Raw genomic sequence first — 19,970 nt, forward strand, 5'->3', positions numbered from 1 at the left:
CCCTTGTATTTCCCGATCATTCGATCCTTCAAATACTCTAAAATCATAACATTTTATGTGTTTGGATTTAAATTAGCCCCTTGAACTTTCTTTCTACAAAGTGTGTGTTTGGATTGTATTGATAATTAGTTTGGTGGATCCTAAAAGATGTTAAATGACTTATAGAGAGTGTTGGAGTTAGTCAAAATTAGAGAACAAAATTTATATTTATAGTACTCTTTTTACACAAATACAATAATGATTGATTACGGATAATATGTACACTAAGTAATTAATAAATAAGGGAAAAAAGCATTTACATTTCTCATTCGTGATCCGCTAGTAAATTTATATTTCTAACAATTTACATTACAAAATACAAATAATTAAAATATAAAATAATTAACTATATTACCAATAATTGAACAAAAAAATTTGAAATATTTTACTATATACCCTAAGATAAAATTTAAATAAAAAAGCCTAAAATTTCAAACTAATTTTGTCCTTTGTTGTACCAGGGATAATATCGGCATTTCAACCAAAACTACCACCTTTCCGGCATGTTGGCACCGAGCTTCTGCAACATTTTTTTTCTTATTCTGGTGCAAAAAACTTCTGCAACATTTAATAGAGAAGCAGCAGTACTTTGATCTCCCCACTCCATTCCTTTCAGAGAAATCTGCGACGTCCAATCTCTCGCTGGATTTGATGCTCTCTCTCCCTCAATCACATGTATAAACGTGAAACTCTTCTCAATTTTTTGGTTGTTTGAAGTCCGGGGTGAAAATCGGTACGTTTTCCCCCTTTTTCAGTTTTGTTTTTAACTAAGGTGAAGATTTTGGATTTGTAACTTTACCAACAATCTTCTTTTAGTAGCATCTGTGTTGTGTTTATGTTGAAAGCAATTTCTGCTTGAGGTAAATTTTACTGATTTCATCGTTGACTGATGCTATTGCTGACTCTGTTCGTTTTAATTCCATGCGTTTTCTCAAGATTTGCTAGCTGAATCGAGTTATGCTGGAGTATTTTAGTAGTACCAGTGCTATGTTTATGTTGAAAGAAATTTGTGTTTGAGGTCGGTTTTACTAATTACATCGTTGACTGATGCTATTGCTGACTCTGTTCGTTTTCATACCCTGCGTTTTTCGAGCTTTGCTTGCTGAATCGAGTTATGCTGGGGTATTTTAGTAGTATCAGTGCTATGTATGTTGAAAGAAATTTCTGTTTGAGGTCGGTTTACTAGTTACATCGTTGATTGATACTATTGCTGACTCTGTTCGTCTCCATTCCCTGCGTTTTCTCGAGCTTTGGATTCGATACTCGTGATTCAGTTTTATCATCGGTCTAATTTATTGCTTACTGAATCGAGTTCATGGTGCATACTTTTGAGTATTGTCAATACTGAGTATTGTGATTTATGCATATAGTTAGTTCCTTTTGCTGATAATATTTATTTTCATTTGTTCTTTAAAGCTTGAACTCTTTAGATGGGGGCGGGCAGAAAAACCACAACGATTACTCTGAGTGAGAAGTATGAAGATCCCTGGAAAGCTAACAGTGGTGCACCTGCTAGAAATCTGACCAAAGGCGAACTCGGATCCATTGTATTTGGATGCAAGCACAGTACTAAGAAGGAATGCTTAGATAAAGGGCTTTTTGGTGTGTTTTCATAGTCTAATGTTTTTGTAGTTTAGTTTAGGTTAATGCATCTATCTTTAATGTGATACTCTTTGATGTTGTTTGTAAATTTCTTGAGCAGGGTTGCCAGCTGCACATTATTCATACGTGAAGAAAGCCATCCCTGGCCTTACACTCTTTCTCTTCAACTATAGTGACCGGAAGCTTCACGGTGTTTTTGAAGCAATATCGTGTGGACAGATGAATATTAATCCGAATGCGTGGATCACTGCAAGTGAGGGTTCTGAGACTACACCATATCCTGCACAGGTACAAACAAAGCTTAGATTCCCTTGTTTATGCATCGAGTGTTGTTAATTTGGGTGGTTTTTTAAACGGGGGCTTATCAGGATAGTAAGGATAGAGAAGTGATAGTAAGTTATTTAAATTCGAATGTTTATCAATATATGTTTGCTCAGATAGTGGTTTCTTCATTATGGAAGTATAGTCATATTGCAAGACATGTTTCTGTTTTAGGTACGGGTCCATGAAACGTGTAGATGCAGTCCTTTGCTAGAAGAAGAAATGAAACCTATAATCGCAAAGAATTACTACACGGAGAAGTTCTTTTGGTTTGAGCTTGATAAAGAGCAGACAAAAAGATTGATGGCACTGTTCAAACCATCTCCATGGCCAGAAAACAATTTCCGCCCCTCAAATGCAGATTGGAAGAGAAACATTACCAATGTGCCGTCCAGTTCTACTGTAATGAACTCGGGAGAACGTCTTGAAATGGCAGAGGCAAGGTTAAAAGGGAAACAGCAATCAAATGGATCAATCACTAACAGAGATGTTTTTTCTCCGGAGAAGAAATGGAGTGAGCTGTTCAAACCTTCATCTTCTTCATCAGCAGCGATCCATGCTGAAGTTTTCGAACCTCAGAACGTGTTGAGTCCATCAGCATCAGAATCAGAATGGTTTGATGCGTCTGCCTCGAATTCTAATGCATGGGGTGAATTGCCTCCTGAAGCTCCTTATGCTGCAGCTGATGTTGAGAGTGACTCAAGTGTTGTGGAATGTTGGGAAGATAGCAATCTTGTTGACAGTTATTTGGAAGAGATATCTGAAAACATTGTGCAATATCATGATGGAGACACAAGTATGCCTGATCCAAAAGACATGCCATCTTCGGAGAAGATGACTCTTTTCGATGGATGGGGTGATCCTGTGCAACCTGAGGAACCTGAAGAAGATAGCAAGGCAAACAACGGATCAAGCCTCCCTTTGGCAACCAGCGAGCATATGACTCTTTTCGATGGATGGGGTGATCCTGTACAACCTGAGGAACCTGAAGAAGATAGCAAAGCAAACAATGGATCAAGCATCACTTTGGCACCCGGTGAGCTTAACTTGATGGATAGGAGGGTTCAAGATCACAAGTCTGAAGAAGATATGCAATATCCCGATTTTCTGCTTATGATCACTAAGGTATAACCTCCTCCATCTGTTTCTAGCATTCATTTATTTCCGCAAAACATTTCCTCACCCTACTTTCTTCTTGTATCGTGTGAAATGTGATGAAGGTGATAGAAGAAGTTAAAGAGTTGAAGGTCTTCCAGTTCAATCAAAATCTGAAAACTGAGACTCTGGAGCTGGAGTTGGTACTGTTTCTCTCTTCCATACTCTGTGATTTTGTGAACTATTCTCCTCTTTTAAAGCTCTCCTTCTGCCCCCATTTATACATCTTTCTAGAAGATAAGTGACTTTACTGTTATTCATATTTGAACTTGCACAAATGTTTGAATACACACACACAGATGCATACACATATGTAGACTGTTTGCAATATCTTTTTTAGAGCTTTCTTTCTGCCTCTCTTTACTCATCTTTCTAGGAGACTAGTAATGATATTTGAAGTTGCACAATTGTTTGAAAACACAAGCATACATACACATGGACTGTTTGCAATATAATTCTTTTCTCACTTTCTATAATAATAACATGATTTGGTAGATTTATGTGGGGTTTTCTGATTTCAATGTTGAGTGCTCTGGTATTTGAAAATCTATGTAGGTACATTCCAAACAAGAACTTGATGAATTGAAGAAGAGGTGCCAAAAGCTGGAAGATACATATGACTGTGCTTCACATGTTTCAATGAAGAACAATTAACTCCCTAGCTTTCCACTTTATTTTAATCAACAATTTGCCATAAATAAATTTTAAGAACTTTCCTTTTTATGGGAAATACTACATGTAGAAGTTCATCTTCTCTTTAAATTTAAAGAACTTTCTTTTGATGGGAAATATGTAGAAGTTACTCCTTGCCAAGACATCTTCTCTCTACAAGATAATTGATGTGTAATTTAATTTAATACTACTAATAATTTAATTAAGAATACAGATGAAATATTAAGATTTCACAAGTAAATTAAATATAGAATACTAATACTACTAATATTTCTCGAAATATACCGACATTACTCTGAACTTAATTTTCCTGATAGTCGTCGTTTCACACACATTGATACCAATTCATACCATTTCTACAATTGATATTTTAGGGAAAATGCTTCTTTACCCATAATATTTCAGTGACCAGACTACGTGATGACTATGTCTTCTACAAATTCAGACATTTAAAAATTACATTTACCAGAAATTATCTTTATAAGAAAATAAGTTTGAAAATCTTCCACCTCCTCTCCAAAGGAAGATCCGTAATTTGTCAATATTTTACATACTATTTCAGTCTACTTTTAGTTAAAATATAACCAAGTTTTATTTTTTTTCATTTGATTGATTTCTTTCATCAAAGACTAACCAGGTTTTATTTTTTATTAGATTAAAGAAATTATTTAATCAGAATATTAACAAAAGAAATTAACCCATACATAAAAGTTGTCTTAAAGCATCCACAGTGGAATGGACTAGCCGGCGGACTAGCACTAAAACTAGCCAAAAACATCTTCTGCCACGTCATTAGGATTAGCCACTGCACTGCCACATCACTAGGACATCCCACTGCACAATAGTGGACTAGCACTAGGACTAACACTAGGACATCCCAAGAAACAAAATCACAAATTCACACAAATACGAAATTAAAATTTCGACACGAATACGAGGAAAATGCAACCATTTTATATAAATTAAAAAAATACATAATAAAAAAAATTACATAGTTCACGGAAAAAAAAACATCCTCCATTCATCAACACCCGCGGATCCCCTCTCACTCCTCGTCGCCGCCTTGGCCAGACCCGGAGGCATCGAAGTCCCCAGAAGCTCCCCCTGTGCCAAGGGGTGGAGCCCCAAATCGCGCTGCATAGTGTCGATGACCCCCTTGAGCATCTCATTGTGTAAGGGGTCGTCATACTCCACTCTTGTATGACGTCTATCATGCTCTGCTGCTGCTGCATGCGCGAGAGGTGGGCGAGCTCGGGACACGGCTGGACACTAGGAGCTGCCGATTGGACCTCCTGGGACCTGCCGGTGCCTCTCCTAGACATCCGGTGTGCCGTCTTTTGCCCAACCGGGCGACGGCGGCGAGAAAATGAGGGAGGGGTCGGAGTCTCGTCGGGGAGGTCGTGAGAACCGGCGCTGCTGCTGTACTCGCCGGCGATGTTCACCCCCTGCCGCTTTGGCCAGCTAGCTTCAACACCCGCACGGAACTTGGAGGATTCCATCAGCACCAAATAGGCGTCCCAGTATTTAAACTTAGCGTACTTTCCTTTCTTGAGGAACTGCTGCATCGACAACGTCTTCACATCCTTCATGGTCTGGCCGATGGTCATCATGCGGGTGTTGTTCTTGTAGATGCCGGCAAATCAGGAGACCGCTGCCCTGATTCGGTCCCATTGCTTCTGGCACTTCTCGGGCGTGTATGCCTTCCCATCCGGGTAAAACACCTTGTAGGATTTGGCGATGCGAGACCACATGTTGTGAATTCTCTGATTGTTCGACACAAGAAAATCATCGCAAACATTGATCCAAGCCTTGGACAGCGCGACGCACTGCTCCTCACTCCAAACGATCCTCGCTTCCTCCTCCTCATCGTCCCCCGCCACCACCTGCGAAGGCTTGCCTGCCACAGCTTTGCCCTTGTCGTGGCCCTTGCCCTTTTTCTTCGAAGGGCCCCGACGTCCTCCAGCCGTTGGACCCTGAGTCGGAGGCACCCTAATGGGAGATATACCCAACTACTCCATTGAGAAAGTCTCATCAGAAGTGAACTGAGTACAGGTTTGGGAAGCACCTGTCAAAAAGTCAAGAGTGGGCCAATATACATTGTCCCCAGGGAAATCGGGGACCCCCACCCTACTACCACCCGCAGCGGCAGGCTACCCACCCATCATCCCCGTCATCCCGCTCCCCATCATCCCGCTCATGCCCGCCATGTGGGGCATCATCCCGCTAACCCCCGTCATCCCCGCACTCATGCCTGCCATCTGGGGCATCATCCCGCTAACCCCCGTCATCCCCGCACTCATGCCTGCCATCTGGGGCATCATCCCTCCCATTCCGACCCAAGGGTACATATTGTAGTATCTGGGCATCATCCCCGCCATTTGGGGAATCGGTCCCGCTATCCCAGCGGCGTTCCTGCCCATCCCACCTCCGACGGGGAACGTCGAAGTCTGCGGCTCGCTCGTGGCTGGAGAGTCGTTGTCGTGCTCTATTTATCTTGAATAGAAATGAGAGTAGAGAGAGAGAAATTTGTTAATACAAGTAGTGCAAATGAAAATGAAGTGCAACGAGTTGTATATATAGAGTTTTGAAAGAAAAAAAAACAAAAAATCGTTAGTCCGAGCGGCTAGTCCGTGGGAGCCCACAATAACGGAGCACCAAAAGCGACGGACGAGAGCTCGTCAGCCAGCCTCTCGCCAATTGCAATAGTGTATTAGCGAGCGGACTAGCTGCTAGTCCACGCGCTAGTACACAATATGCTCTTATTGTCAAAAGAATTTGACAGACTTTAATCTCATCTGATTGATAATGGCCAAAAATATCAACCTCAAATTTTAGCTAGGGGTAATATTGTCATTTTGTCGTCATCCACACGGCTATCTTTACACAGAATTTCTGTAGCACTCTTCACTATATTCAACTATATGTCACCAGCTCCAAAGTTTGAGGCGTCCGTACACCCTCCTCTTTCCAGCACTGAGAAAATTCCGAATCATTTTCCTTTTTGTAGTTGTGTTTTTCACAGATCACTGATCGTAGCCGTTATAGCCGGAAATTCGAGGCAAAAGTTTCCTTTATGCCTACATTTTCCTTTTTTAAATTTTTCGTATGTTTGCTTGTTTGAATGACGGTGAAAACGTTGATCTGAGATTGGAAACTCAGTTTTAGTACTAATGCAGTGATAGTATGTGGTATAGTTTGCTTAATCTGTTATATCGATGGATGCATGTTAAGTTGGAGCTCGATTTTTTCGTTTTTTTCGCGGATTGATGATAGTGATGAACTGGTGATTCTCTGTGTCATTTTTGCCTTTGTTTTCATCGTGGATTGTAACCGTTCTGTTAATTCCTCCGGTGACTAATTTGATCAGATTTTTCACATATCACTGATCTTAGCTGTTAGCTTGAAATCTGAGGTAATTTTTGTTAAAAAATTTTTTGGTATGTTTGCTTGTTTGAATGACGGTGAAAAACGTTGATCTGTAAGTGCAAACTCAGTTTCAGTACTAATGCAGTATTAGCATGTGGTTTACTTTGCTTGAAATGTTTAATTGATGGATGCATTATAAGTTGGAGCTCGATTTTTTTTGTTTTCTTCGCGGATTCATCGTAGTGCTGATGATTCTCTATTTCCTATTTTTCCTCTGTTTTCATCGTGGATTGTAACCACTTCTATTAATTTCTCCAATGACTGTCTGATCAGATTTTGCTTGCTTGTTTTATGCCTTCATTTAAAATTTGGATTAAACTGGAGTCATGAAATTTATGTTTGGTTTGAGATTTTTTATTTTGACTTTGATATCTAGCTCTTGGTAATTGTAGATGGGGAAAAGGAAAAAAACTAGAACGTATCCTTTGAAGGAGAAAGCTCAAGTCGAATGGACAGTCAATATGAGCAGAACGGCCAGAAATTTAACAAAGGATAAACTACGAGCTGTCATATTTGGATGCAAAAATCACACAATCATGAAATGCTTAGATAACAATTTATTTGGTGTGCTTTCTACACGTCCTACATGTTTATACTCTTTTTAGGCTAATGCTTGTACTTGATGAGATTTAATTGTTTTTGAAAATTCTTGAAAAAAATCCTGAGCAGGATTACCAGATCATCGCCATTCCTATGTGAAGAATGTGACCCCTGGCCTTACACTGTATCTTTTTAACTATTCTGACTGGAAGCCTCATGGAGTGTTTGAGGCAGTTTCCAGCTGGCAGAGGAATATTAATCCACCTGCATGGGCTGACATCGAGGGTGTTGAGAATACACCATACCCTTTACAGGTTTAAAATTGAAAGAGTGAAAACTAGGAATCACTTGCTTGCTTTATGCAGGTATTGTTGTATGGGTGATTATGGGGATGTGAGTCTACCAAATTATTGAGGATGATGAAATGGTTGCTGGCTGTTTCATTTCCATACATTATTCAGTATTGTTGGTTTAGATGGTTGATTGTTTTAGTTAGATGGCATGCTTTTCTCTTTCAGGTACGAGTCCGTCAACAGAGAAAATGTCCTCCTTTACTTGAGGAAGACTTTAAGCCTATAATAGCGAGTAATTATTATACAGACAGACTTTTCTGGTTTGAGCTAGACGATGAACAGAACAGAAGATTGCTGAATATATTTTCGCCATCACCAGAGCCTGAAAAGGTACCTCGTCTACTGAATGTATCTTGGGAAAGTTTGAACATTTGTCCAGCTCTGATGCATATGAGAATACAGTTGAGAAGATCAAGTGTGGAGAGAAGGAGGATTCATGTACCTCAGTTAGTTATAAAGATTCTCTTGGTACAGAGAAGAAGTGGAGTGAACTGTTCAGACCTTCATCATCTTCATGCAAGGTGACAAATGAGGAAGAATTGCAATGTCAGGAAGTAGAATCAAAATCTTCAATGACAGATTTCTTGGATAATGAGTGGAAGTTTGCGACGCCTTCTGGCAGATGGAGCAAACTGCCCTCTGAACCTTTCCTCGGTGACCGCGATCCATGCGATATGAGAAGTTGGAAAGGCAGTTCTTTTGTAGAAAACAGTGTGGAGGAGATTTGTGAACATAAGGTTCAGCATTTGCTGTATCAAGATTCGCAATGCGAAGATTCAGACCGTGCTAATAAGCCCAATATGACACAGGAATCTTCTGAAAACAATGATTTTTCTGATGAAGAGGTTGTATATGAACCCTCAGAACTTAAGGAAAGAGATGATACCAAGGAGATAGCAACACCTGGAACTGATTTGCTGATGATAGAAAACTGTGAGAGAAATCAAGATCATTTGAACTTGACAGAGAAACGCTTTCAAGAGGACAAGAATGATATGTCTGCAGTGGTGCAAAGAGATGCACAATCTTCTGAGTATGTGATCACTAAAAGGTACCTGCATGTTTCTGCCCAACTAAGAAGCTTTAGTGTTTTCATTTATTTACATATTGCCCATAGTTTTCTTTCTCATTTATTAACGCCATCTTGAATCTTGTGGCTATATAATAAAGTTAATGCACGAAGTGGGAGTCTTGAAGCTATCCCAGGTGAAACAAAGGCTGCGAATTGAGAATCTGGAGCATGAATTGGTATGTGCTTCCCCGACTTTTAAGGGGCATTCGTTGCCAATATCCTGTTGTCTTATTACTAGCTCCTTAGCATTCATGATCTTTTGTGCCAATCATCGTTGTCTTCCCTCTCCTTTTTCCATTCTCCATTTTGTTTATGAACAGCTAAATTTTACATAACACCCAGTTGAGCTATGTATGAATCAATCATACTCCTCCAGAGGTTTCATAGCTTGTATTAGTCTATCATCATTTTCTTTGATCTTCTTATGGAAATGTAAATTAATCCTTTGAGAAGAATGTCAGATTCAGCCTTCCGATAATCCATCTAAAGTTGGTTGTGGCACATTTTACTTTCTCGTGCTTTCACTTTCCAGATCATATTTGTTGGTGTTGTTGGTGTTCTTGATAGTCTGGTAATTCGTCACCCACATAGGTCCACTCCAAAGTCGAAATTGATCAACTAAAGAGTGGTAGTAAGTTCGGTAATGTGTTGGCCTCTACCAGAGATAACTGCAAGGGAGAAGACAGTGCGTCCTCAAATCTTAAGCCCGAGAAGGTATTCATCTTTGGGGGATTTGACGGATGCTCGTGGCTTTCGGATTTGAGTTTGTATTCTCCATCCAAGGATCATGCCCAATGACCTTTACTCGATCTCACACCTCGCTAGCAAAGTTGAATGGTGAGCTTTACGTCTTTGGTGGTTCTCACGATGGTGTGTGGTACGACACAGGTATAAACACCCCGCTGACAATAAACTCATACCATTTGAACTTCATTATGGTAAAAGTGAAATAGCTAACACTTTTGTTGGCAGTTGAATCTTATGATCCCTTCAATAATCGATGGATCCAGCGGCCTTGTTTGAATAGGAAAAAAGGATCTATGGCTGGAGCATCCATGTATGACACAATATTTACACTCGGTGGTGGCAATGGAGTTGAATTCTTCTCAGAGGTGGAATTATTTGATCTACACATTGGCAGTTGGTTGTCCACTGAACCCATGCTTGAAAAGGTGCATTGAAGATTTTATCATAGTACTAGATTTGTTCTCCCCACAGTGTACTACATATCACAATTATATAGGTAAAATTATATAGTATTCTATTTTAATTAAAAGGCAAAACTGCCTCTTCATAAAATTAGTTAGAACTGGTATATTTTTATTTTTATGATTAATGTTAACCTTTTTCTTAAGTGAAGTCGTAGTTATTTAGAGATATTGACACATTAATTAATTGGGGGGAAAAAGATTGTGGTTAGTGGTTTTGTTTTTATATCTCTCTGTGTGTGGGTGGCTGGGTGAGTGTGTGAAAAATAAACAAATCTTATCATACGTTTCAAGAGTTTTAGATTCAAAAGTATTCAACATAGAGAATGTATATTAGATGATGTGCATACCCATACATACAATACATGTTTATTTACCATAAACAATGTAATACTCAAGGAATCTATATAATGATAATTTTGTTGATATAATATGATACAATGATATAAAATTTAGTTTGTGGAGGGACAGTAGTATGGTAACTTTACTTTCTAAATACAGGTTAGCAGTCGTCCTCTTTCTTTACATATAAATTATCATTATTGATTGAGTTAATTTTTTAAATATAACTCTGTTGTTTCTCTCTGCAGCGTTCTGCTGCCGCCGATCTAAATGGTGCTCTCTATGTTGGTGGAGGTTATGATGGAAGAGATTATCTTAGGTTGAACAAGTATACTATCAATTATTTGTTTCTCTCACAATGTACTCTGATGAGTCGTTAGCATGCACGTTAAGGTTACACAGTATGCACACAAGTCGTACTGAAATTGGAAGTTCAGTCAAATGTCGTGATTTTAATGACAAAGCTATGTTCTATATAAACAGATCAGTTGAAAGATTTGATCCAAGACAACATGCATGGACCAGAGTCAATGGTATGAACTTGAGAAGAGGGTGTCATTCTCTTGTTGCATTCAACGAAAAGTTGTAACGACTTGGTTTGAAAATATTTGTAGCTATGCAAGCTGTTTTTCAAAAAAAAATCATATCGGTAGCTTTAGCTGTCTTCCCTATTACTCAAAGCTAATTTGTGTAATGTATCAGGTTTTGCTAGTTGGGATTTCTCTCTCTTTCAAGTTTGACTTGGTTAGGTGATTGTAATATTTTGTTCAATACCCATATCAATAAGTTAGACTCAGTTATAGTTTTTCATCACAGATATGCTTTAGGTGGTTATGATGGAGATACAATGGTGTCAAGTGTCGAGGTTTTTGATCCACGTATTGATTCGTGGATGATGGTGGAACCGATGAAAGCTTCAAGGGGATGCTTTGGCTCATTCGTCCTTGGGGGAAGAATATACGTTACTGGTGGTTTGCAGGACACTCAAGTTTTAGACCAGGTATGTTATGTAGCATTATTTGCTTAGGCCTTAGGGTAATTAAGTAGACATGATATACCAAACTAATATAGGTAAATAGAAATGAACCTGCTCCAGGAACTTCCTCTAATTATTCAAGATCAAAACTTTAGGGTTCTCCAAGTAATTGTAAAAATTAAAAATCGAGTTCTCAAACTTGAACTTTATTCCCAAACCTTTGGCCAATAAAGCTCGGGATTTTGGACCTTTAGTTACTAATCTTTATGACAATGTATTGAAATTTAATAAAATTATTATAAGCCATAGTACTAATCTTTATATTATTTTAAAACATCACAAATTTCAAATTGTAGAAAAAATTATACTACTAAAACATAAACAAATCTGATGGTGAGTGTGATAACTCTTTTAGTTACTCCATCTGTCCTACTAAAAATGTTCACCTTTCTTTTTTAGTTTGTCTATTTGGATACGAATTTCTTTCTCCTGTCTTGTCAATGAAATATTCAATCATCTTTGTTTCAATGATAAGGAAGTTTAATCTCTAAATATTAAGATGGTGTTGATTTTTGTTTCAATCAACGGATTTGATCCATGCAAGTTGGAACTGAAACTGGCTCGGCAAAATTCACTGCCATAAAAAATGGAAAAGTATACTAGTTGTAACAAAACAAATTAATAAAAACTCATCTTTAATTAGGAACAAGACCAATTTTGATAGATATATCAAAATTAATAAATGGTAGTACTATCAAAATATGGAATTATTTTTCGGGCAAGATGTAAGCATATAGGATTATATGGTGAAAAAGCAAAAATATCAAAATTTCTATCACGAATCCGTCTCTTCCCCAAGATAGGAAAAGATTCTGCTTTATATACCATAAATGCCAGAAATAAATCAATCAACAATCCATTTCTATGCAATTTTGCGCATTTACTTTTATATCCCTAGGTGCTTCCTCAGGCACGTGAAACCAACGAGGGGCATTAAAGTCATTTACACCCGTACCAAAACCACAGTTTCAGAACTTTGGCGCAAAATCTCTGCAGCATTTATCAAAGCACTCTGCACACCAACTACTAATTCACCGTAGTTTCTGCTCTCTCTCAAACGTCAGTTCATTTCTCCTCTCTCATTCTACATTTCGTGAAACCCTAGCTTTCTCCTTCCGAGGTATAGATTTGCGCTGCTCGGGCCTCCGATCGTCGCCGTAATCCTGAAATTCGAGGTGATCATTTCTATTTTCAGCCCATTTTGTGCGTGCGTGTGTGTGTGTTTTTGGATAATCGTGAGAATGAAGATTCTAGAACTTATTTCCTGTGCTATTTTGTGGTTGATTTGGTAATAGGCATGCAATACGTGTGATCATGGAGGAACACTCTAAGTAGCTGCTTGTGTTGGTGTTTTAGTGCTCACAGTGAAGAAATCTGTATTTTGTTTTGCTGTGTTGATTATACAATGAGTTTACTGCGTTTTGTTTGTGATTTGAGTGTGTTAAATTTTAGGTTTCGGGAGATTATGCCTTTTTCCCATCTTTAACTTTTTGCAGTCTCCTTGCTTCTTAACTTTCTAAGTTTTTTGTCTGACTTAGTTGAACTCCAAGCTTAAAGCTGTATTTGCTCATCTTTTTTATTAATAGAAGGACACCGATCTTCGGCATAAGCCTGAAGTTTGAGGTGAAAATTTCTATTTTCAACTGATTTTGTGTGTGTGTGTGTGTGTGTGTTTGGATAATGGTGAGAATGAGATTCTAGAACTTATTTCTGAGTAGTACTTTTGTACTATTAGTTTGTGGTTTATTTGGTAATAGTCTTGTAGACCGTGTGATCACGGAGGAACACACTAAGTTGATTGTAAAATTTGTTTATTCTGTGTTTTGTTTATGATTTTAAGTGTGTTACATTTTAGGTTTATGAAGGTCATGTTTTAACTAATTGCATTCCCTTTGCATCTTTTCGCCTTTCAAGTTTCTACATTTTCGACTGACTTGAGTTGGACTCCCAAGTTTAAAGCTGGATTTGCTCAACCCTTTTGTATTGTCATTTCATCGTATGGTTGTGAAAAGTCTCCAATTGAGACGTGTCAGTAGAAAAGGTTAATCTACGAGTTTCAGTTGATTATGTGGGTGAATGCTTATGGTCTCACAATTTGTATGTAGTTAATGTGGTTGTGTCTTGTGTGGCTATGTATAACAATGGTGATTTTTTTCATAAAAGTGTAGAAGGGGATGAGGAGTAAAGGTGAAACTTTCCGATTGGAGACAAATTCTGAATGCCCTTGGAGAGGCTTGAAGAAAGATAAACTTGGGGCTGTGATTTTTGGATGCAAGCGCCACACTATCGCGGAATGCTTAAAAGATGGGCTTTTCGGTTCGCTACTTCTTGACATTCATGTTTTTATTATATTCTATTTTATGCTAATGTTTCTAATCTGAAGTTACTGAGTTGTGAGGTTCTGTTGAAATATTCTTGAGCAGGATTGCCAGCTCCACATTATGCATATGTTAAGAACGTGACTGCTGGCCTTACGCTGTATCTGTTCAACTATACTGACCGGAAGCTTCACGGTATCTTTGAAGCAGTTTCATGCGGGAAGATGAATATTAACCCACGTGCATGGATAACTAGTGAGGGAACTGAGCTTACACCATACCCTGCACAGGTAAACAAAACATGCACAAAGGGACAAGGTATAAAAATGATGACAATCCCATGTTTTCTTATCTATATGCCATGCCGTTTGGAGGGTTTTCTGGGAGAACTAGAGTTACTTCTAACTTATGTCATGCTCATCAATTTTCACTAGTTCAATATTGGATCGTTTTAGTAGAAAAAGTGTACTCGTATTCACAATATTCATCCCTTTTAGGTACATATTCGTGAACAGAGGAAGTGCAGGCCTCTACTTGAAGAACAAATTAAGCCCATCATAGCAAAGAATTACTATGAAGAGAAGCATTTTTGGTTTGAGCTTGACAAAGACCAAAATAGAGGATTGATGAAACTATTTCTATCATCACCAATACCAGAAAAGCTGCCTCATCCTCCAGACACCACCTACAGCAACATGTTTGACATTTTGTCCAGCTCCAGTCAAGATGATATTGCAGATGAAGAGAACAACCATGATACTGAAGAATTTTCCGACATGGGTGAGATGAGGCCAAACGAGGACATGCATTCATCTGCCTCAGAAAATAATGCAGATTCTTCTGCTCAAGAGACAAAGTGGGCCGATTTATTCAAACCTTCAATTTCATTGTTAAAGAATGAGAAAGTTCGGGAATCTAACTGTGCAAGTTTAAATTTACCAGTATCAGATATGGAGCGGAAAATTACATCATCCTCTGAGCAAATGGGAGAACTCCCTCGTGAAGTTTATCAAGATGCAGCTAATACAACGTCTGAATCATGCGTTATGGAACGTTCAGAAGTCATTTCTTTTGTGGTTGATGATGGTGAAGAAGTGTATGAAAATAAGATGGCATGTACTCAATATTATGATCAAGACAGTGATATGCTTGATGTGCCATTTTCAGAGGATAAAACTTCTTTAGATGGAGAGGGTGAGCTGATGCTCTCAGTAATGGATTATGTGCTAGCTGAGGAACCTGGAGAGGTATGCATTGATACCAAAGAAAAAGTAAGATCTGTTTTGGCATCCCTAGGAAGTTATGAGAGAGACCATGGTCAGCCTAACTTGCCAAATAGGGCTTCTCAGAAGAACAATAATCCATTGCCTGGAGGGGTGGTAACAGATGTATCATCTTCTAATTTTCAGTATGCAATCATTAAGGTACCTTCAGCATATGTTTGGTTATGAAATTTCCAATGTTTGTATATATACATATTTCCAGTTTACATTCTCATATATCCCTCCCCTCTTAAATCGTAAGGCATACATTGTGAGGTTAATGCAAGAAGTTGAAGGATTGAAGGTCTCCCAGTTGAATCAAAGTCTAAAGATTAAGCATTTGGAGCATGAGTTGGTATGGTTTCTTTCTTGCAGTTTTCCGCCTTTTGGGCTGTAGTGCTATTTGGTTCTTCTCAATGTCCTTATGAACTTCCATATTTTCTATAATATACTACTTTTATTCAACTCATATAAATTACTAGGAGACTACATTTCATTTTAAATTCATCCCAACTGTGCATATATGGTAGTTGTGCTTAATTAACTTAGGTTGCATAATGGATGTTTTCATTAGGTTAAGCTACTAGACTGTGTTGCATTTCCTTTTTATTTCGAGCAATGTTTGTGTTCAAAATTGCAGCTCTTTATCACTTAGTGCTTTTTGTGCTTATTTTGAAATGTTACAAATCACATCATCATGACATGATTAGTTAATGCTCTAGCTGCAAACATCTGAGATCTAGGATATGCTATTTCCTTATTTGGCTCTTTCAATCATGGTTGTGTTCAAGTTGTTAACTTATTTGGAAGACTCGAACTGCCTTGCCATACTAATTCTAATTATCCTTGTGGAGCTAAGAAACTCCAAAGGAAATGTTTTGAGTATGATTGTATGAATTCTAATAATTTCCACACCCTTGTTAGTAATATCAATATCTGGCACTGATCCACCATGCAAGCATCTCTTTTCTTAGAAGGGTACTTAAGTTCCATTGAGGTTATTCTTCTTCTTGCTCAGCATCTGTTGTGTATTACTCCCTTCATTCGGGAATAAATGTTCCATATTGGACCAGTGTGGATTTTAAGAAATTGTTTGACTTTGTAAAGGAAAGTGGGTGGAAAAAGTTAGTACAATATGGGTCCTACTTTTATATAGTATTTGTTTTATAATAAAATGTGAAATTTAATGGAGGACGGATGAAAAAGAAAATATGTGACATTTAATGGCAGGCGGAGGGAGTATTATTTTTCAGCCTTCAGGTTTTATAGAGATTTTGTTAGTACTCTTTTCTTTATTTATTTCATTCTTATATTTGAAATGCAACTTAATCGTTTGAGAAAAAGTTGTGCTTTTGCATTTGTATGCTTTCTTCATTTTAATCTTGATAGTTTAACAACTGTGTAGGTCCTTTCCAAACTAGAAATTGATCTATTGAGGAGGAGTTATCATAAGCTGGAGCATAAAGCATCTTGTGCCCCAGATAACTGCAGTACAGAGGGCTGTTCGATCTCTTATTCCACATCTGAGGAGTCGGTATTCATTGTCGGGGGCTTTGATGGATTCTCTTGGCTTCCAGATTTGAGTTTATATTCTCCAAATCAGGATCATGTCACACCACTTTGCTCGATGAGCTCTACACGCACATATGCTGCAGTGGCAAAGTTGAATACCGAGCTTTACATTTTTGGCGGCACTCTTGAGGGTATATGGTGTGATTCAGGTATAAATTCCATGACTCTGATTCTCTGTATCTTAATTTTTCTTTCTTCTTTCATTCTTGTAAATCAAATTAATATATCTAGCTGTTGGTAGTTGAATCATACAACTCAATCAGTAATCAATGGGTCCAGAGGCCTTCTCTAAAGATGAAAAAAGGAAGTCCAGCAGGAGCATCCATGCATGATAAAATCTTTGCAATTGGTGGTGGAAATGGGGCTGAATGTTTCTCAGAGGTGGAAGTGTTTGATCCAAATTTTGGTAGTTGGATCTACACTCAATCCATGCTTCAAAAGGTTTGTTAAGGCTCTTAGCCAGATAATTCTATATTAAAATTTTCAAAGTTATTCGTAGTATAGCTGTTATATCTGCCAATTCTTTCATCACATTTTGTATGCACAATAGTTGATGTGTCATAAAAGATCGGTCTAATACGAGCACTAAAGTAATACTCCTTTCATCCCCTTTAAGTGGGTCGTTACTTAGCGCAAATACAATTAGAAAGTTGTGTTTTGTGTGAAAAGTAGCTGGCTCCACTAAATTTGTATTAAGCATTTTGATATGTTGGTTCTTTCTCTCTGTAGCGTTTTGCTCCTGCTGCCGCAGCCATGAACGGTGCAGTTTATGTTGCTGGTGGCTATGATGGAAAGGATTATCTGAGGTTTGATAAAATTCTAATAGCTTCTTTCATCTTTTGCACTCATACAGCATTAGCTTGCACTATGATTAACTCTTACAAGAACTGGGATTCTCGATTTGTCCTTGGCTCATTCCGGTTCAATTTTCGGTTTAAAAAATTGGTTTTTTGATTTTGGGCTCAGTAGCACTCAATGGTTGCCTCGTTTCAACAAAGATGTCACTCACACAACATCCATCTAATACCTATTAATACATTGTTCCTAGGCAGCGTTATGCATATTTCGACCTAGCTTATTAGGAATCACTGTGCATAATCATCCTTTCGTCTTTGACCTTTTGTATCCATCTTTTCAACTTAAACCAGATCAGTCGAAAGATTTGATCCTAGACAACCTGCATGGACCAGCCTCGGATGTATGAACGAGAGAAGAGGGTGTCATTCTCTAGTCGCCTTCAAAGAAAATTTGTAAGAATCAGCAGCTTCTTGACAAGAGTGACTGTCTTTTATTTTGTGTTTTCCGGGATCCCCGAGTTAGGAACATCAATCAAACACGTTCTCATTTGCAGATACGCTATAGGTGGCTACAATGGTAATGAAATGGTGTCGACTATGGAGGTGTTTGATCCACGATTTGGCTCGTGGATGATGGGGGAACCGATGACAGTGTCAAGGGGTTATTTCGGCTCATTCGTCCTTGGGGCAAAAATGTACGTGGTCGGCGGGGTCCAGGACAATGATGTTCTTGATTTGGTAAACACATTGAACTGAGAATATGCTTAAACTATGTTTAACAACAACCACACCAACACCAACAAGACAACCCCATCGATATTTAATCGATTTCTCTATTTTCCATGTCACCAATTTTCATCACAACCCAACCTCACATATTTTGATAGATTTATCCGACCACCCAACCATGACATTTTATATACTCCCTCCGCCCCGGATAATTTGTCCCATTTTTTCATTTCGGTCCGTCCCACATAATTTTTCTCATTTCACTTTTTACCATTTTTGGTAATAGATCTCATATTTCACTAACCCATTCTTACTCACATTTTATTATAAAACTAATATATAAAAGTAGGACTCGCATTCCACTAGCTTTTTCAACTCACTTTTCATTACATTTCTTAAACCCGTGCCCGGTCAAAATGGGACGAATTATCCGGGACGGAGGGAGTAGTTACTATGTTTTATATTTTTTAAATACTAAAAATGGCAATAGTTAAACTTTGCAATGCCTAGAAAAAGATAGAAGTTTAGTTTCTAGAAACATAGTAGAAGTATCAAATATGGTCTCAATTTATTGATATTTTTTTAATGAATTTTGATAATAAATAAATAAAAGTCTCTATCCATCCCAAAAATAGTCTGTCTATTTCTTTGTAAGTTTCTCTTTTAATGTGGTAGTTCCCATTTTTTCACTATACTTTAGCCATTTCTCCTCTTTATTTTACTTCACAACTTTTGAATTAAAACCCGTATCGTCCAGTTCCATGGATGCAATATATTACTCAATTAAACACCCCGTCCCGTTTAAGGTTTGTCAAGTTGATATTTCTCATGCTCGTCATCTACTTTTCCGATTGCAACAGATGGAATGCTACGATGAGAGTTCTTCAGGATGGCAAGTGATCGGTGCAACGGCCATCGGTAAAAGATCGTTTTGTTCTGCTCTAGTTTTATGAAGAACACATCCTGCAACTAGTCGTGGGTATTACTTAGGTGACACTTTTATTTTCAGCTAAGCCATGATATGATTTCAATTAGCCTTGCCGTGAAGTTGTTTAGTTTCTCTTTCAAATCTTCAATGTCTTTTGTTCTTCATTTAGACATACAGATTAACTTTTGACCTGATTTCTATGTCGAGTTTTAGTATCAAACTAATTTCGTTCTACAACTCTTTTACTTCTTCCGTCCCAGCTTAAATGACACATTTTTTTATATGTGTTTTGTAAAAATTATAATAAATGGAGTAGTTAAAATATAGAGAAAGTAGTCTTCTACATTATTTTTTCTCTTACTTTACTAATGTTCCACTTTAACTATTTTATATTTTTTTCAAAACGTGCAAAAAAGAAATGTACACAGGGATTATATACCAATGTACCATGCGAATGTATAAAACCAAGAGAATAATGCTGACCAATATCCTTGATATTTTACGGCATCATATATTTATAATTTATTGATTAGATTTGATTAATAAATATTCACACCAATCATAATACCACAACTATTATAGGAACAAACTCAATTTG

At 37.8% G+C, this 19,970-nt stretch overlaps 3 protein-coding genes across 9 annotated transcripts; all 3 read left to right on the plus strand.

Moving 5' to 3' along the window:
• The first annotated feature begins 557 nt into the window (after nucleotides 1-557).
• Nucleotides 558-3,906, plus strand: LOC121773575. The gene is made up of 6 exons (XM_042170460.1): nucleotides 558-772; nucleotides 1,456-1,641; nucleotides 1,742-1,929; nucleotides 2,137-3,087; nucleotides 3,183-3,260; nucleotides 3,673-3,906. Exons 2-6 carry the CDS (start codon nucleotides 1,470-1,472, stop codon nucleotides 3,769-3,771), a joined length of 1,488 nt encoding a protein of 495 aa, XP_042026394.1. The 5' UTR covers nucleotides 558-772; nucleotides 1,456-1,469; the 3' UTR covers nucleotides 3,772-3,906.
• A 2,791-nt stretch (nucleotides 3,907-6,697) lies between these two features.
• LOC121775061 (kelch-like protein 18) lies at nucleotides 6,698-12,942 on the plus strand. Of its 6 annotated transcripts, none has more exons than XM_042172021.1 (10): nucleotides 6,698-7,779; nucleotides 7,885-8,182; nucleotides 8,274-8,438; nucleotides 8,511-9,159; nucleotides 9,279-9,356; nucleotides 9,772-10,068; nucleotides 10,153-10,352; nucleotides 10,979-11,049; nucleotides 11,547-11,730; nucleotides 12,665-12,792. In XM_042172021.1, exons 6-10 carry the CDS (start codon nucleotides 9,921-9,923, stop codon nucleotides 12,701-12,703), a joined length of 642 nt encoding a protein of 213 aa, XP_042027955.1. In that variant the 5' UTR covers nucleotides 6,698-7,779; nucleotides 7,885-8,182; nucleotides 8,274-8,438; nucleotides 8,511-9,159; nucleotides 9,279-9,356; nucleotides 9,772-9,920; the 3' UTR covers nucleotides 12,704-12,792. The 6 variants fall into 6 exon arrangements, with proteins under 6 accessions (XP_042027955.1, XP_042027954.1, XP_042027958.1 ...); XM_042172020.1 differs by having other exon boundaries at nucleotides 7,885-8,120; XM_042172024.1 differs by lacking the exon at nucleotides 12,665-12,792 and adding an exon at nucleotides 12,872-12,942 and having other exon boundaries at nucleotides 7,885-8,438.
• LOC121775060 lies at nucleotides 12,777-19,609 on the plus strand. Of its 2 annotated transcripts, none has more exons than XM_042172019.1 (11): nucleotides 12,777-12,941; nucleotides 13,930-14,082; nucleotides 14,190-14,374; nucleotides 14,582-15,508; nucleotides 15,609-15,701; nucleotides 16,752-17,067; nucleotides 17,160-17,359; nucleotides 17,648-17,724; nucleotides 18,067-18,168; nucleotides 18,270-18,453; nucleotides 19,305-19,609. In XM_042172019.1, the coding sequence occupies exons 2-11, from the start codon at nucleotides 13,941-13,943 to the stop codon at nucleotides 19,395-19,397; spliced, it is 2,319 nt and encodes a 772-aa protein (XP_042027953.1). In that variant the 5' UTR covers nucleotides 12,777-12,941; nucleotides 13,930-13,940; the 3' UTR covers nucleotides 19,398-19,609. The 2 variants fall into 2 exon arrangements, with proteins under 2 accessions (XP_042027953.1, XP_042027952.1); XM_042172018.1 differs by having other exon boundaries at nucleotides 13,935-14,082.
• Nucleotides 19,610-19,970: the final 361 nt, after the last annotated feature.

The sequence above is a fragment of the Salvia splendens genome, chromosome 17 (genome assembly GCF_004379255.2).
Source record: "Salvia splendens isolate huo1 chromosome 17, SspV2, whole genome shotgun sequence".
In the NCBI taxonomy this organism is placed as follows: domain Eukaryota; kingdom Viridiplantae; phylum Streptophyta; class Magnoliopsida; order Lamiales; family Lamiaceae; genus Salvia; species Salvia splendens.

Excerpts from the sequence above, each read along its gene's own strand:
- LOC121773575 (XM_042170460.1), top strand. The coding sequence starts at position 1,470 with ATGGGGGCGGGCAGAAAAACCACAACGATTACTCTGAGTGAGAAGTAT. Across the intron at positions 1,642-1,741 it reads CTTAGATAAAGGGCTTTTTG|GGTTGCCAGCTGCACATTAT; the intron begins GTGTGTTTTCAT and ends TTTCTTGAGCAG. Across the intron at positions 3,261-3,672 it reads AGACTCTGGAGCTGGAGTTG|GTACATTCCAAACAAGAACT; the intron begins GTACTGTTTCTC and ends AAATCTATGTAG.
- LOC121775061 (XM_042172022.1), top strand. The coding sequence starts at position 9,921 with ATGCTCGTGGCTTTCGGATTTGAGTTTGTATTCTCCATCCAAGGATCA. Across the intron at positions 10,069-10,152 it reads TGGTGTGTGGTACGACACAG|TTGAATCTTATGATCCCTTC; the intron begins GTATAAACACCC and ends TTTTGTTGGCAG. Across the intron at positions 11,731-12,664 it reads ACACTCAAGTTTTAGACCAG|GTGCTTCCTCAGGCACGTGA; the intron begins GTATGTTATGTA and ends TTATATCCCTAG.
- LOC121775060 (XM_042172019.1), top strand. The coding sequence starts at position 13,941 with ATGAGGAGTAAAGGTGAAACTTTCCGATTGGAGACAAATTCTGAATGC. Across the intron at positions 15,702-16,751 it reads AGCATTTGGAGCATGAGTTG|GTCCTTTCCAAACTAGAAAT; the intron begins GTATGGTTTCTT and ends ACAACTGTGTAG. Across the intron at positions 17,360-17,647 it reads CTCAATCCATGCTTCAAAAG|CGTTTTGCTCCTGCTGCCGC; the intron begins GTTTGTTAAGGC and ends TTCTCTCTGTAG.